The 18520-nt window shown below is 40.2% G+C and overlaps 1 protein-coding gene across 5 annotated transcripts in view; it reads right to left on the bottom strand.

The window, feature by feature from the left end:
* STARD13 (StAR related lipid transfer domain containing 13) overlaps window positions 1-18520 on the bottom strand; it is a 403121-nt gene that overhangs the window by 158497 nt on the left and 226104 nt on the right. The window contains exon 1 of one of the 5 annotated variants that reach the window (XM_040267092.1): window positions 11194-11538. The exons of 3 other annotated variants lie outside the window; for them this stretch is intronic. In XM_040267092.1, the coding sequence (XP_040123026.1) occupies window positions 11194-11362 (169 nt within the window). In that variant the 5' untranslated portion in view covers window positions 11363-11538. Of the gene's footprint in view, window positions 1-11193; window positions 11539-18520 lie in introns of those variants that run through there. One more of the 5 variants, XM_040267095.1, reaches the window with a different exon arrangement.

Below are 18520 nucleotides of genomic sequence, written 5' to 3'. Positions count from 1 at the left end.
AACTTGGGAAAAGGAGACTGGAAACATTTCAAAGTAGGAAAGTTGCATATGCACTTGTCAGGTCTCTGAAAGATTCCAGGGAACACAGCTTCCTAATTTGAGATGATTAGGACTACCTTACACACTTACTCAAAAAGACAGTGCACATGGGACTGCTCCACAAACTCATGCATTCTACCAGTGAACACATCACAATTATAATAGCTCTGCAGGGTTTCCAGGATGCCATACGTAGACATCAAATATTTAATCTTACAAAACAAGGCTTCTACAAAGTTCAAGATTAACATTTTAGTTAATGTTGTTTAGTTATTATTAATAACTATTATTAATAACTAATCTTGTTTAGTTATTAATATTTTAGTTTACCAAAATGGAGGAGGACCTAAGACTACATATAATCCATAAACAAATGAAGCAAAAGAATCCATGTTGACTTAGTCCATTCAACTCTTAAGGACAAATTTCAACAAATGATCACATTTATATGCAGTTTTTCATCATGGAGGAATCCAACAATTATGAAGAACAGCCCTCAATGAAAAGGAATGAAAGCCTTAGATGAAATGGGCAATGAAGGCCTCTTAAATAACTTGTTTGAATTAGTTTGAGAAACAGAGTGCTTAATTTTCAAATTGCCAACTGGTCATTAGAAAGTTTATTTACATTTTACAGCATTTCTTTTCTATGAATTCCTCTGTGCAAAGACCACTGTAAATGAAAAGTTTCTACAAAATTAAGAAAAATCTCAGTTAACTCGCAAGTGGTAAAGAACCCACCTGCCAGTGCAGGAGACATAAGAGACATAGGTTCAGTCCCTGAGTCAGGAAGATCCCCTGGCAGAAGGGCATGGCAATCCACTCCAGTATTCTTGCCTGGAGAATCCTATGGACAGAGGAGCCTGGCAGGCTACAGTCCATAGGGTCGCAAAGAATCGGACAAGACTGAAGCAACTTAGCAAGCACAGAGTTAATAGTTAAAAAAAACACATGATGACAGGGGAACTCACATATTACAGATAAAGCCATCCGCTATGTAGATATAACCATCTACAGACTGGCCAGTGAGGCTGGTCTAGAACCTTGCTCCCAGCCCTCCCCACTCCCACCCTGATGGCCTCCCTGGCCTTCACTCCAGTCTAGCAGAAGCACAGCCCCCTTTCCCCAGCACTGCTGCTCTCTCTCCTCGTCGCAGCTTACCACCAAGTCGTTCCCAGAGCCAGGAACATTTCCTGCCTCTTTTATTGTCGGAAGGTGGGGATCAACAGACTTTGCCATTTATCTTTATGAGTTGAAACTCGGCCTAAACCCACCACTTCAGGTCAGTTCAGGGCAACTGAGAGAGTAACTGCTGTGCCCAGGAAACCGCAACTGGGAATGACAATGATTTTCATTATGGCTTAAGATAAAAAACAAAATAATAACAACCACCCCTCCGCCCCCCTCAACACATACACGTTTTGTTTCAGATTTTGTAGTGGACACTTTCTGAGGACACAAAAAATGGGGCAGTAGATATGCCTGCCTTAGCAAACTTGGTATACAGGACATAATTTATTCATTTGCTCATACAGTACATTGAAGGGCCAAATATACGTGGATTTTTGCTTACTATATTTTCTTATATTGAGCCCTAGTCTTTAGATAAGAATGGTTGGAATGTGATTGTCATTGGAATTGTGAGTCTTTCTTATTTCTTATAGTGATTTTAAATATTATAGATAATTTGGGGATAGTAAAACTTTCAGAGGAAAATGATTTTATGACTACTGTGTTTTTCTTTCCAGTGTGCCCTCTGGTGAATACAAATGTGTATGAAATGCTACTGTTCACTTATAGAGATGGAATACTAATCAAAGGTTCTTGGCATCCATATGCATGATTTTTGAAATTACCAGGAAGAGGAGAGTAGGAATGCAGGGAGAGAATGCCTTCTTCAGCTCAAGATATTGACATGTAGATTAGTTATTTGGTGACTGCCAGTTCCTTTACAACCTCCACTCTCTCCTCTATGTGTTTTATCAGAATGTTAGAGACGTGGCAATGCAAAACACTGGTATTTTAGTCAGCTCCGCCTCTGTCAGACCTCTACAATTGTTAGGATTCCTATGGTTTGTGAGGGAAGTCACTTGAGAGCCTAGCAAGACATTTTAGATGTATTTCTATTGATTTCTTTTTTCTAACAGCATCAGCATGTTCTCTATTTTTAAGTCATTTTCTAACCATTCCATTTAAATTCCTTTTGACCCTAAGCTTCTCCCAAAAAAAGAGAATTCATGTCTTTTCAAATAATAGTGTATCCATTTTCACAGTAATCTGTGTCTACCCTGCCCTACACTGCACCATTCTACAGTGATTGCCATGACCCTGTATGACTTTACGGCATAGGGACTTGGGTGACACGATATGGACTAATTCTTCATGCCTTCTGTTGCAGCCTCTTGATATTCTGTGGATTTCTCTCAAAAAGCATCAGTCATAATGCAGATGTTAATTCGTTATCTCTTGCCAGCAGGAGGAAAAAAAAAAAACCTTAAGAATATCTGTAGTCTTCACGGAAAACTTGGTAAGTTGCTTATACAACTGGACCAAACAGATTTTACTATTAAAAATGACCTAGTATCAGGTCACTTTATTCTGTCGTTCTGAGAGGGACATTATGTAACCAAGGATACAACTGGACCCTGGGTTAGAAATTGACTCTGAGCCACCAGGGAGAATTTGCGACCCCTAAAGAGTTTCCTGTTTCTTTCCTGTGGGGCAGTGACTCCACTTCCCAGCAGTAATGGAATATTCTGAATCAGCTGCTATAATGCCAGACCCTTTCGGAACTCAACTAGAACTTTGGCTTTATTGTAGGTTAGACAGATCCAGAGCTAAAAAGCAATCATTTCTTTCTCCTAGCCCAGTAGAATGTATTTTGTAGGGTTACTTGAAGATTATTTGTACTATTATTATAATGATTAACTCCGCCCATATACCTACCCCTTCAATTTTCTGCTGGGCAAATGTGCAGAGGCCACCTAATCAGGTTAGGATCTTCCTTTTTACTTTCATGAAAGATATCTTGCATTTACCCAGCTGATTTTTAAAGTATATGGAGTTGGTCTTATTTGAAAACAGAATACTTGCAATGTTACTCTGTAAGATATAATCTCAAAGTATTAATTCATGCAAGAAATATGTTCAAAGAAAATGATCTGAATGAACCACCTGGCCCTGCACTTTCCTAAACCAGACTTTCCAAAATGTGCTCCTTGGGGAACGTGGGTTTCACATGTGTCGCTTCCTGGTATCCAGTAAAAAATGGTTTAATGATGAAATATGTGAGTTTAGACAAGGTTAAATTACTTTCTGCAGGGTTTCTCTGAGCCTTTCATAAATATGAATTTCCAAGAAAGGAAAGGGGATGTAGTTTTTCTCAAAATTACTTAACCGCAAAAACGTCTTCCTCCTGACTATCCATCTAAGTATCCATCCATCCATCCATCCATGTAACTAGAGTTCTCAGACACAGTGAAATTGTCTCCAGTTTCCATGCTATTTCTAGGTCAAACCAGGGAATCAGAGGATTACATACTGAACCTCCCTGTTGTGAGCCGCCCACTCCATCCTCAAATAGTTTTACTGAATTAAAATTTATTGTTATGCCCCTACTTTCACTGTAGGATGCTATAAGGGGTTTGCTATTGAATCCATTGTAAGAATGTTAAAAAGCACAATGGGATTTTTTTTATGAGAAACTGCTCCTATATATCAAGTCCCAGGGAAAGCTGTGCTGCTATGTTTTTACCATACGGACATGGAAAATCTTCCCTGATCATGTTTTCCTCTTTTCTTAGATTAGGAAGGCTCAAGCTAAACCTGCAGCATGCTTTTAATAATTGTTCAGGGCCTTACATTATAAATTTTTATATAATATCTCTATCTATCTCTTTTTATCTTATTAATTGACCTACTTAAAACTCAACATTCAAAAAACGAAAATTATGGCATCTGGTCCCATCACTTCATGGCAAATAGATGGGGAAACAATGAAAACAGTGACAAACTTAATTTTCTTGGGCTCCAAAATCACTGTAGATGGTGACTGCAGCCATGAAATTAATAGAAGCTTACTCCTTGGAAGAAAAGCTATGACCAACATAGATAGCATATTAAAAAGCAGAGACATTATTTTGACAACAAAGGTCCACCTAGTCAAAGTTATGGTTTTTCCAGTAGTCATGTATGGATGTGAGAGTTGGACCATAAAGAAAGCTGAGTGCTGAGGAACTGATGCTTTTGAACTGTGGTATTGGAGAAGACTCTTGAGAGTCCCTTGGACAGCGAGGAGATCCATCCAGTCAATCCTAAAAAGAAATCAGTCCTGAATATTCATTGGAAGGAGTGATGCTGAAGCTGAAACTGCAATACTTTGGCCACCTGATGTGAAGAACTGACTCACTGAAAAAGATCCTGATGCTGGGAATGACTGAAGGCAGAAGGGGATGACAGAGGATGAGATGGTTGGATGGCATCAGCGAATCAATGGACATGAGCTTGAGCAAGCTCCTGGAGTTGGTGATGGACAGTGCTGCAGTCCATGGAGTTGCAAAGAATAGGACACGACTGAGCGATTGAACTGAACTGAATCAACCTACATTTTTCCTTTTCACCAGATTTATCTTTTTAAAAACTGAGTTGCACCTTCTCTGAACTACCTCAAATCCTTTAAGAAAATGAGGTAGAAGGCAAATTAATATACAATGTCTTTACCCACACCAAAATCATATTCAGATTGCCCCTGAGGAGACAAAAGATGATTTTCACATGATCCTCATTTCATTCAAAGATCTGGTGAGCAATGCATGATTATCTTCTTGTGTCTTCTTCCCTAGTCTCAGCACCTCATTCTCACAGCTAATGAGACGCAGGGACAGAGCACATGATCATCTGTTCCACTAGATTTCCACCAATGTATTTTCCTCTATGTGGGCTCAGCGGTAAAGAATCCTGCCTGCCAATGGTTCAGTCCCTGAGTTGGTAAGATTTCCTGGAGGAAGAAATGGCAACCCAATCCAGTATTCTTGCCTGGAGAATCCAATGGACTGAGAAGCCTGGTTGGCTACAGTCCATGGGGTCGCAGAGTCAGGCACAACTGAGCAAGCATACATTTTCCTTTATATAGGAAGTTTACTAAAACCCACTTGTTTTCTATCTAAGTAAGTCTGGGCCATCAATTGCTCAGACCACTACTGGTGATTTTCTTCCTTTTTTTCCCCCTAACTTGTGCTTCTAATTGGCCATGGTTAGCTTGCTGGGGAAACGGGGAACCTTGTTTTATAAGAGTTAACCAGTGTTCCAAATTTACTAAGAATTAAAGCACCCTTATGGCAGAAAGTGAAGAGGAACTAAAAAGCCTCTTGATGAAAGTGAAAATGGAGAGTGAAAAAGTTGGCTTAAAGCTCAACATTCAGAAAACAAAGATCATGGCATCTGGTCCCATCACTTCATGGGAAATAGATGGGGAAACAGTGGAAACAATGTCAGGCTTTATTTTTTGGGACTCCAAAATCACTGCAGATGGTGACTGCAGCCATGAAATTAAAAGACGCTTACTCCTTGGAAGAAAAGTTATGACCAACCTAGATAGCATATTCAAAAGCAGAGACATTACTTTGCTGACTAAGGTCTGTCTAGTCAAGGCTATGGTTTTTCCTGTGGTCACGTATGGATATGAGAGTTGGACTGTGAAGAAGGCTGAGCGCCTAAGAATTGATGCTTTTGAACTGTGCTGCTGAAGACTCTTGAGAGTCCCTTGGACTGCAAGGAGATCCAACCAGTCCATTCTGAAGGAGATCAGCCCTGGGATTTCTTTGGAAAGAATGATGCTAAAGCTGAAACTCCAATACTTTGGCCACCTCATGTGAACAGTTGACTCATTGGAAAAGACTCTGATGCTGGGAGGGATTGGGGGCAGGAGGAGAAGGGGACGACAGAGGATGAGAAGGCTGGATGGCATCACTGACTCGATGGACGTGAGTCTGAGTGAACTCCGGGAGTTGGTGATGAACAGTGAGGCCTGGCATGCTGCAATTCATGGGCTCGCAAAGAGTCGGACACAACTGAGCGACTGAACTGACCTGAACTGAAAGCACTGATTATGGGATGGGAAGGGGGAGAAATGAGGAAAAAAAAAGAATCAATGAATTTCTGTTCACTTCAACTAATGTTACAAAATCTGCATCTGGGAAGAGTGTTTATAAGTTCAGAACTAATAAGCTCAGTGGAGCACAGCCATGAAAGTCACAATTTGGTTAAAGTTAAACTCTCAAGTTTTATATGTCTATAAGCATATTGCTCTTTGATAATTTCCTTCTAGTACCTATTTCTTGACTACTCACAGTTTTACTATGTGATGATTTTTAAAATGTTATTCAAAGTTAATTGACTTAATTCACTTAACACATTTTCCTGTAAATGCTGGTTGAATAGTGTCCTTTCTGTACAGGCCTTTCAGTCGACCAGCACAGAATAGAAAGAGGCTCTGATTTCATGAAATGTGAATTTCTGACAGTATTTTTTTTTAAAGAACTTTTGACCAGCACTCTCGCATGACTGACACATTCTCACCCTGTTTTCAGTGTTCCATCTGTCTTTCTGTGGGTGTATTCATCCTCTATTTCTGAAAGTAGTTGACTAAGAGAATGCTCAGCACAGAGAAAGGGCAATTCCAAAAAAAAAAAAAAAAAAAGCCAGAGAATTATTTAATTTTGGCTGATGCTGCTCAGTTGGTGGAGGTCTCTTACACCAGGGATCAGCAATGCTACCACTTAGGTTGGGCAAATCCCCAAGATATCATTTGATGGGCAAATCCCAAGCATATCATTTGACTTGATGGAGGCATGAGAGCAAATACATCATTAATGCCCAGTTCCATTCCCTGTGAACATAAAAATGGCAGTTTATTCTACTCTAGTTGAGTTCAGGGGCTATCTCTAAAAATAGTCTCAGATAAAAAGTCAATGAAAGTGCAAGTCCAATTTTCACTAATTCTCCTATTAGTGAAATTTCTACATTCTACATTTTCTGTCAAGGAAAGAGGTGTTTGTTTTTTTTTTTTTCTTGTGAGCATGGGGGTATACAACTCTGTGATCCCTACAATCCTTGTAAGAAGCCAGGCATTACAATAACTCTTTGGTACAGTCCAGGACTCCTGAGAAAGAAAGGTTTTACAAGTTTCTTTATAATTATAACTAACCTTTACAGTTACAGCTTATACTGACATTTAAATAGTCCACAAGACTGGACATCCTAATGTTCGTAGTAAATTGATAATGAGAGCGTTAAACAGGTAACAAAGAAGCATGCCTGGGTAGATGTTGAATGATACAATAAGGAAAATGTAAATAAGCATCATCTTTCTCTTAAGGAATAACCTGTGATCACAGAATCCTAGAATTTTAGAGATGATGGGAACTTCACGTTTATTTAATTCAAACTCTTTTATGGAAGAAGAAAAGAATGGCCCAGAGAAGTTGTTACTTTCCCCAGATCACACAATTAATTAGCATCAGAAGTAGAATTAAAATCTGATTTCCATTTCACTATTTCCTTGACAAGATGTAGAAAAATTAGAAGTCATTGATTTCTTCCATATTAGATTGCTGCTCTGTTTCCCTTTTGGCTTTTGTCACTCTGGATTTAAATTTCCCAGCTTTATGCAGTCTAGTTCAAGGAGTCACTGACTCAACCACAGAAAGATCCTGAGAACCAGAATCACAGTCTGACCATCTCATTTCCTTGTCAAGAAATGAAGGCCCAGTGAAAGTCTGAAACTTGCCACAGTAAAAGAATGAGAGAGTGTCTAGACAGAGCCTGCATCCCTGTCTCCTCTTTTTTCCAGAGTTCAGTGGACTTCATTGCAATCAGGTCCATTTCATGCTATTTAAGGCATTAACATATTTTTTACATTTAATAGCATGATGAATTCTTTCACAAAGCAAGTAATCACACTTATATATCTGCCTCAATTTGAATTTTCCTAGTAAGGTGTATGTGTACAGACTTAAGCATGGTGCACATGTAGCCGATAAATTATAGCCATCTAATGACATAAAATCCCCACTCTCCCCTTCCATGGCCTAACATGCTCTTCCCCCACCTCCTTCGCATCCTCCCTCTTGTCCACTCCAAGTGCCTGCCTGTGAGGGAAATAAGGACCATTATTATTTCCATCCTCTCTCCCTGTAACAATTTCCCCATTGATTCAGCAAGATTGTGGGGTAAGGACTATGAGCAATATGACTTATGTGATAAGTCTTTACTCTGCAAAACAACATTCTATTTTAAACATTGCTTCTCTTTTTAATTGGATTTAAGACTCCAGAACTAAAGAGACAGCTACAGAAATGGTGCATGTATATTTTGGAGCATACCCTAAGATGAGCAAGTTTAGATTCATCCTGGGTTTTAGCAACTCATTCTGATCCTATGCATCATCAAAGATTCCTTTATTTCCCTTCTTTGTTTTTCCCTCCCATGAGTGGATCTACTGTTGAATCATGTCCATGCCATTCAATGATTATCTCATTGTAATGAGGTCAGAGAGGAGCAACTTACTCCTGTTTGCACTGTTCCCAACAGCCATGAAAGACTATGTCTTCATGCCCCCAAACTGTATTAATACAATGCCCAATCTTTCTTAAAATATCTATAGCAGAGTAATGAAAACCATTTTAGTGAAGTGGCTGTCATTTCAAGATACCAATAAGTGAGCTACAAAAACTAATGATGCTATTAATTTAATATGCACTTGATAAGCTTTAACTGAATGACTGTAGGCCATTAGTAAAATAACCAGACATCATGTACTATTGGGTACTAACTGCTCAAGGAAGGTAAAACACATAGCGCTTTGTTCCACCGGAGAAATAGGACCTGACTGGAAGTCTCATGGTGATTCTATAATATGGTTCAGTGCTATATCCTGAGTAGAAAAGATTGAAATATACAGTTCAGAAATCAACCACAGGTTCAGTAGTTTAACCCTCACTATAAAAACTAAAAAATGGTTTAGAGTATGATTGAGCATGGTCTCTACAGATACGTTCAAATACCAGTTCTTACTATGTAACTTTGGAGAAATTAATTAAACTCTATGTACTTCTGTTTTCTCACCTTTAAAATGGGTATAATAATAGTACTCACCTACAAGGATTTACTTTTTGAGGATAAAATGAATTGAAATACATAATATAAAACCCTCAGAGCAGAACATGATACATTATAAATGTTCAGTCAATATTCTCTACTATTACAGTAAACCAATGTATTCATACAGTAAACCCAGTAAAATCGTTTTGCTTCTGCTTTCTCAAAGTCTTATGATAAAATTGCACATTGTATTAGTAACTCACCACTTAACTCATTATTAACAAATAACAAGCTCCTAATCATTGGACTGTTGGAATTCTTTCATGCTTTACCTATGACCCTGTCATTTAACTTTTAGGCATTCATTAGCTTCAAATATTCCACTGCCCAATATAAAAAAAAAAGTAAGAATGCTCAAATTTTCTAATTAGACAAAATGAAACACTGACACAGAATACACTTTCAATGATCATACATGTGTTCATAATGTCTCAAGTCCTTACTGGAAAAATAATCTTCATTCCAGAAAGAACATCAATAATTTTTAATGAAATAAATCACTATAACTTAAGGAGATTTACAAAGATATTTCAAATTATTTGTATGCAATGTTTCTAACATAATACACTTTATGAGCATGCTGAAGAACATTTACAGAGCACAGACTATATAAGCCATCAAACTGTCACCAAACATTTATTGAGCCCCTATGTCCATAATGATGATGATGTCTGGTAAAGCACTATTGTTAGAAATCTCTAAAACTAAAATGGAGCTGGCTTTTATTCTAAGCCTAGTGTATTTTTAAATCAAGCCACAGGGAAATGATTACTTTTGTTTCTATTCAACCAAGACCTGCACACAGAGTTTATGGAATGACATAATATCCTTCCTGAAATCAGACCGGTATGTAGGACCAGTATCCTTCACACATAACCAGTTCCTGAACCTTTAAAAACAAATCCTAATTTCCAAGGAAACAATCTCATCAAATGCTGCTCACTAGAATACATATTGTTCCTTTTGGAAACATTACAATAAGATTTTCATGATTACGAACCCCAGCTTCCCCTCTAAAATTCAATATAATCTTAAACTCATTTAAGTGGAAGTTGTATTTTTATAACAGCTCTAGAAAATCCTGGTCAATTTATGTATCACCAATATAATAATTTAGCTATTTAGTTAGTCTGCAAGGGGCTGGTTATAAACTTCATAAACATATTGTATATGTATAGGTATGTGTGTATGTCTTTTAAATGGGCAACTGAAGTTTCTTAGGAATGCTCATCTTTCTACTCTACACAAACCTATCCTAAGATAAACAGCACATTTTTTAAACTATTTCTGGAGCATGAAGAGTTTTTGTGATTTTTTTTCCCCCCTTGAGAATAAAAAGGGACACCTAGCAGCTTGTAATCAGTATCCTCTCCTGTCTGCCTTGCAAAGCTGGTGCTTCTGTCACAAGATTTGTTTTGAGGTTAGCAGACACTTTTATCTTTTACCAGAAGAACAATATCAACAAATCAGTGGCAACTGCTGACATAAACGTACAAATAGGCAGAGAATGTGATTTTGGTTGTCAGCCCAAGGGCCTTAAGAATAGAATTTTAAATTTCTCCCTTCACTAACAGTGTTCTAAAGAATCTTGGCAGGGTGGAAGTTAGTTCTTCCCCCTCTCCTAATTAAATAAACAAGTGTCCAAGTTTTAAGTGGGACAGAGTGTGAGGAACCTGCTGAAAAGCTCCTAAAATCCGTACTGAGGAAACCTGTCTCAGTTAGTCTGTAGACACACATTAAGTTTTGGAAATTGATGGTTCACTGTCCCATCCTGAAGTTTTCTGTGGACTTTACCGTTGAGTTATGTGGCAGCTAAGTGCTGTCACTGTTTGCTTAAAACGGCAGCCTGGAAGTTATTTCCGAAAGGTATGCGCGCCGTGGCATAGAAATCCATATCTTGTAAAGTGAAAACAGTCATTTTTAAAAATGGGGTTAGCATGAAAGAGAGCCCACAGAAATCAGAATTAGCAACAGCCTTCCGCTACCAGCGACTCACCTTGTTGAATTTTAGTCACTAGCTGATGGCGTGCTAGAATCCGGCTCATCCTGTAAGGAGAGCGTCTCGTAGTCTGATCAAATCGCAAATACATCTCCTGGCCCTCAGGTGTCATGGCATTTAGATAGTAGCAACCTGAAGCTGGGGTCCGGGGTCCCTGACTCAACATCCCGGCAGACTTTCTTCTGCCCCCTCAGTCTGCCCTTGTGGCGGTTTCCGTCTGCCTCCAGCCTCAGTCACTGAGCGAGGCACCCAGCCCAGCAGAGCGCTACAGACCAAGCGATTAAAAAAAAAAGAAAGAAAAGAAAAAAAGGAGTGCCAGGAGCTACAACTCAGAATTCCAGCCCTCGGCTCTCACGTGACCTCGCAGACCCAATCGGAGGGAGGCAGGAGACGGGACGGGACGCGCCCGGCCGCGAGCCCCGGGAGAGGCAGGTCCCGCAGATCTGATCGCGGCGCAGTGCGGGAGGCCCACGCGAGCACTGCCCTGCCCGGCCTGGCCTGGCCTGCCTCCGAGTTGACGAAGCCCGGAGAAGCGGCACTCACTGAGAGTTCAAAGAAAAGAGAGAGGGAGGAGAAAACGGCAGCAGAAGGAAAACAATCCCTGGGCACGGGAAAAATCTTTCTGGTGGTGAAGGTTAGGGAAAGCACGCTCGCCTTCTCCCGGGCAGCTGCAGCCCAGCCGGGTAAAAGATGGGTGTGACACACGACATACGCGAAAAGCCGCTTCACATAAGCATAAAGCTCTGAGTATAAATTACCACCCTTCATTACAAAGAAATAAATAAAGCTTTTCCAGTGAAGAGTAAACTTGAGGTGCTTTAACGCCCTGAGTAAACACACTCCAGGCCCCTGACCCTCGGCATGGGAGGTTGAGAGCTCTTACGGAGGAGACTGGCAGAGGTCAGCGTCTTTGTTGAATATCTACCCCTTTAAATTTTCCACTTCCCCAATTTTTTAACCACCCAGAGGCAAAATATTGATATTTTGAAAGTACCTGTCACATTTAAGACACTGCCAGGAATCATTGTAAAAATGCAGATTCATGCAAAGCTGCTGTCACCAAGCTGCTTGGGATCAATAGAGAAGTTATGCAGAAGTGCTAATACAGGGCTTACAGGAAAGGGGCCTCAAAAAGACACAAGAGCAATGTTAGAGGAAGCAATATTATTTTTGACTGAGGTGATGAGAGCAGGCCACACAGAGAAAGAGACCTTTGGGTAGGATTTGAAAAAAAAAAAATGGCTGGGATTCTGACAAGTAGAGGCTGAGGAGGGTCTGTGCCCACATGTGTGGAGATCTGGAACCAGAGTGTGTGTTTAAGGAAACTGCCAGTAATTCCACTTGGCCGTATCTGAGTATACATATGGGAATAATTAGCGTTTTCCCTCTATTTTTTCTAATATTGTTTGATGTGAAGAGGAAAAAAAATCCATAGAAAACATGTTATCAAATTCTGAGCCTGGGGCTGAAGGAATAAAGTTCTTTGAAAAAGAGGCATATGGCCAAGTTGTTCTTATAGTTGGCTGACTCAAACTTAAATATAGCCTGGCCTGGGATTTCGAATCCTAATAATGAAAAACTCTCAATTGAAAGTTCAACAGGGCTTAAATTAGGGCCTCGATTCTTGCTTTGTGTGTCAGACCTAACATCTTTCCCGGTGGAACCTTCTGCAATTCTGGGAAGCAGCTCATTTTGCATAAATATCTTACTAGGTAAAAGTGAAAGTCACTCAGTTTTGTCTGACTCTGTCACCCCATGGACTATAGCCTGCCAGGCTCCTCTGTCCATAAGTGGCAAGAATACTGGAGTATTCCAGTACTCCATGAATACTGGAGCACTCCAATACTGGAGTGGGTAGCCGTTCCCTGCTCCAGGGGATCTTCCCAACCTAGGGATCGGATTGAACTCAGGTCTCCCACATTGCAGGTGGATTCTTTACTGTCTGAGAAACCAGGGAAGCCCTATTAGGTAAATGAACACCTTAATAAAGATCCCTCAGACCTTCACTGGAATATATTCTCTCTCATGGCAATTGTGAACCTCTTCCGATAATCATGCAAAGAGGAGGTAAGGGTCAGGTTTTCAAGTCAGCATTGATACAGGAAAGAAAAGGAAGCTCTCATGGGTCATGGTGTTCTTTTTCCATTTTTATTTAGGATTTGATCAAGAGTTTTTCTACTCCAAGGGATCTTTTGTGGACAGTGAAAGGGATCTAATATCTAGTGCCGCTTATGCAGGAAGCCTGGGCATGCACGGCAGAAAGGCTTAGAACTCCACTGCAATATTAGATACTCTGGAGGTCCACTCCCCCAGCTCAGATCCAGCACTGGCTTCTGTCTGATGGAGATAAAGATGTCAGCCACCTTGTGTACACCTTTTGGTTTGATAGTCTAGTGCTGAGAACGTCCCTGCTGTAAATACCCACCAGTTATTACTTTTCAGTGGGAGAGTATAGAAGAGTAGAGAGAGCAAGAAGAAAGGGCCTTGCAAACCTTGGATATGTTCTGGAAAACCAAGCAAAGGGAAGGAAACACAGGAAATGATATATAGTTGCTTTCAGGAAGCAACAGTTAGAACTGGACATGGAATCACAGACTGGTTCCAAATAGGAAAAGGAGTACGTCAAGGCTGTATATTGTCACCCTGCTTATTTAACTTATATGCAGAGTACATCATGAGAAACGCTGGACTGGAAGAAACACAAGCTGGAATCAAAATTGCCGGGAGAAATATCAATAACCTCAGATATGCAGATGACACCACCCTTATGGCAGAAAGTGAAGAGGAACTAAAAAGCCTCTTGATGAAAGTGAAAGAGGAGAGCGAAAAAGTTGGCTGAAAGCTCAACATTCAGAAAACGAAGATCATGGCATCCGGTCCCATCACTTCATGGCAAATAGATGGGGAAACAGTTGCAACAGTGTCAGACTTTATTTTGGGGGGCTCCAAAATCACTGCAGATGGTGACTGCAGACATGAAATTAAAAGTCACTTACTCCTTGGAAGGAAAGCTATGATCAACCTAGATAGCATATTAAAAGCAGAGACATTACTTTGCTGACTAAGGTCCGTCTAGTTAAGGCTATGGTTTTTCCACTGGTCATGTATGGATGTGAGAGTTGGACTGTGAAGAAGGCTGAGCGCCGAAGAATTGATGCTTTTGCACTGTGGTGTTGGAGAAGACTCTTGAGAGTCCCTGGACTGCAAGGAGATCCAACCAGTCCATTCTGAAGGAGATCAACCCTGGGATTTCTTTGGAAGGAATGATGCTAAAGCTGAAACTCCAGTACTTTGGCCACCTCATGCGAAGAGTTGACTCATTGGAAAAGATTCTGATGCTGGGAGGGATTGGGGGCAGGAGGAGAAGGGGACGACAGAGGATGAGAAGGCTGGATGGCATCACTGACTCGATGGACGTGAGTCTGAGTGAACTCCGGGAGTTGGTGATGGACAGGGAGGCCTGGCGTGCTGCGGTTCATGGGGTTGCAGAGGGTCAGACACAACTGAGCGACTGAACTGAACTGAACTGAACTGAACAATTAAAGAAAGACTGACCATTCCCAGTACCAACCTTGTAGTTTAATACTGATGTGGCTGCATTTAAAAAATAAATAGGAATGATTCTTACTAAAGCACTGCAGTGTATCCCGGCCAGGTAACCATTTGAAAAAATCATAATGCTTCCTTTGCACAATAATGAACACATGAATACTGAAAGTCCTGAGGTGTTTTGTTCTGAAAACATCAAGATCATAAATATGTATTCTTTGATATATGTAAACAGATACAAAATCTGAAACATAGTATTTCATAGGAGATGGCAATGAAGAACAAGAATTTTATGCAAATTAGAGGAAAAAGGGAATCTGAATTCCCTGATTAAAAGAAAGACAACTTAGAAGACAGCCCAATTTCTCTAAAAATCAGTCTGAGTAAAGGGATGTATGAAGGATCATGTATAACATCTTTGTCTTCCCTGTGTCACATCCAGCTTATTTTTTTATGGTTAAAGTGTGTGTATGCTCAGTCGTTTCTGACTCTTTGTGACCATATGGATTGTGGCCCACCAGGCTCCTCTGTCCATGGTATTTTCCTGGCAAGAATACTGGAGTGGGTTGCCATTTTCTCCTCCAGGGGATCTTCCTGACCCAGGGATTGAACTTCTGTCTCCTGCATCTCTTGCATTGTCAGGCAGATTCTTTACTTCTGCGCCACCTGGGAAGTCTATTGGTTAGAGCAGTATCTACAAATCTATACAACTGTTCACCATGGTTTTGCCATTTTTTGTGTTCAGAACCATATTTAAGGCAGGTAAGTAACATTATTTTCTCATTAGCATCATTAATATCTTATTTTATGCTAATGTATTGCTATGAATCCTAAGCTCTTTCAATGGATTCTTTTATCATTTGGCCCCAGTGTTAAAAAAAATCACAACTGGGTGGGCAGTTCTGCTTGTTGTAAATGTAAAATCAAGAAACTGCTGATAATTTTCCCTGGGCTGAAATGTTCTCCGTGCATCTCGTGGACAGAGGTCTTCCTCTTCACTGGTGAGTGAGTGGGTGAGGACCAAACGAATCAGAGAGGGAGAGAGTGCTGAAAACCCAAGATGCTGGATTTCCTCATTTCCAATTCCTTCAAAAGTGAGGAAAATGGATGGTACTAGTTTTTAGTTTTCACCTACTTTTCCTCTTTCCTAATTTGGTCATTAAGAACAATCTTCACTCAGACTATTCAGGGATGGGATAAACAAATCAATATTGGAAACCAACAAGAACAGTGAACAGGGGAATGGAAAAGGGGGAGTGGGTAACAAAGCCAAGTAGCCACTGGGTGCTAAACCTTATGCCATTTACATGTCGCATCTTTAATTAATCTCCATGGAAACTCTGTGCTATCTTATAGATATGATTTTGTCAAAAAGGAAATTAAGACTCCCAGAGGTGAACAAATGTCCCGGGTGATACAGCGACCAAGTGTAGAGCTTCTGTGTATCTCTCAGCTGATGATGTTTTAACTCTTTGCACTATTACACACGAGGGACAGGAAAGGGAAAACTGTGGCACTAAAAGGGTGCTGGGGAAATTGGATAAGGGAGAAAATTTTAGGAAGAATATACTGAAAATCACCTTAATCCTATTTAATTGTATGTGATGGAAATATGGGGATAGGGTAACTAAATTCTTGCAGTGGCTGAGATCAAGGTGCCGTTAGAGTAACATACACAGCCCAGAGCCTTTAATTAGACCAGTGAGAACTATGGGCTGCTTCTGGAGTAACTTCAGACTGAGAGCTGGAGATCCACCCATTCCTTACCCAATCCTACAGTGAAGAGGCAGGCTGACCGCCTCTCTGTATAACAGCTCCTCTTCTGAAGGGTAGGCTGTTTGCCCTCTGCTTTCTACTCGTCCTCAAGACTAACTCTGCATATTGGCTGGCCTCTTCGATGGCATTTCTTCCTAAGGCAAACACTCCAAATACAGCCAAAACTCTGAAATTTGACTTCTAAACAAAACTTTTGGTATTTAAAATTTTTTAATCTTTTGATAAATGATCCCAGATTAGCGCTCAACAGAATTTTGTGTCCACGTGGCAGAAAGTGAGGAGTGCTTTTACAGAAGCCAGGAATGTCTCATTGTGCTTTCATCTGTCTGCTGCTCCTTCTGTTCCTTCATGCACATTCCAGCCTCCTCATCAGCCTGTTCAGAGGGTGCCAAGGCAGTTCTGCCAAGTAGGAAAATGTTTGAGATACAAGTGGTTGGTGGAAAGAAAGCAGAACCAATCTGGAGGGTTGCTTTTGAAACTACTTGAATCCAAAGGTTGTGGTTTCATGTCAAAGCTTCCTGTGGGCTCTCAGGCTCATTTCAAGAATTTCTACCAGTTGATTTGTGATGTATGTGCCCCATTTTTTGTCAATAAACCTTGCCAATATGCATACATCACAGGCCTGATGACCAGTGCAAGCAAGCCAGGATATTAACATTCACAGCCATGACCAGGACCGTGCACAAAAGGCTTCATTCTCTTCTGATTCAGTTTTTCCACCTTGGGCCATGTCTCCCACTTGAAGTCCAGATCTTATTGCAAAAACTTCTGGGTGGTAATGGATTCCCCCCCACACTTTTTTTTTTTTTTTTTTGGTCTCAGCCCTCATTGCTCTCTTTAGTTAACTTCATCTCTGTAGGCCTTTCAGAGTGCATTCTCTGCCCTCATTCCATCCCCTGGGGATCCAGCCATCAGATCTAGTTCATATGGCCAGCGATTTGGCCTGACTTGTCCTGGGCTCACTGCCTACACCCATCCATTTCAGCCAAACCAAAATTCTTTCACTTTTATAAGTTGTTTCAAAGATTTGGAACTGTGTGCTTTCCTACTCTTTCACCCTGTCAAAACCTACTGCCTTCAGAAACAGTTTCATGACTAATGCAAAACTTTAGTATTAACAGTCATGTTAATACCTGTAAATATTGGTTATGTGACACATTAATTAGATTAGATTGTTACATGCTAATATGGAGTCCATTTGTTCATTTCAACTATTATGTGCATAATGTTTTTATATCTTGGATTTGGAAAAGATATTAAAAATCTTCCAATCCAACCACCCAATTACTATACAAGTCATGGTCAGATCAATGAATGAATGCTCTGCCCAACAAATATGAAGTGTATTACCTCACTGAGGACTACAAGCTGTAAGAAAGATTTGCTTATAATTTCAATCCATTGGTCTAATTCTGTCATTTGGAATTAGGACAAATCTGTTCCTTCTTCCATGTGCCTGTTCTTCAGATATTTTTAGAAAACCAACCTCTTATAAGACTCTCCTTTCATAGGTTAAACATTTTCCATCAAACCACACAACTTCTAACTATTTAGGAAGCTGATTGCTGTCTTTTGGATCTGCTCTAGGCTGTCAGTATCTCTTTAAAAATACTGTTCTTACCCTAAACTTAAGCTCTAGACATGGCCAAGCAGAATAGTATATGGTACAGGGTGTGGGTACCTCCTGCTCTCAGGGGATTGCACTATTGTTGATCCAGTCTAAGATAATGAGAGTTTTTTTTTTTAAATCTATATTTACTCAGTCATTAATTCAGCATGGTATTAATGTGAATTAATTAATTAATGCCTGCACAGCACTGCAGTGAGTATGAAAGATACAATGGTGAATGCGATGTATTTGTCCTCGTCTCAAGGGACAGTCTGGCAGGGAAGACAGAAAAAAAAACTCACTATTACACGAATGTTAAGTGCTATGTGGGAGGCTGTCTCTATCACCTCAGACTATGTTAGAGTCAACATAAGTGGTGTTTCTGTGTTT

This window comes from Oryx dammah, unplaced genomic scaffold (genome assembly GCF_014754425.2).
Source record: "Oryx dammah isolate SB20612 unplaced genomic scaffold, SCBI_Odam_1.1 HiC_scaffold_24, whole genome shotgun sequence".
NCBI lineage: Eukaryota > Metazoa > Chordata > Mammalia > Artiodactyla > Bovidae > Oryx > Oryx dammah.
Note: the sequence above shows the minus strand (reverse complement) of the source record. Positions and strands in the feature narration are given on the sequence as shown.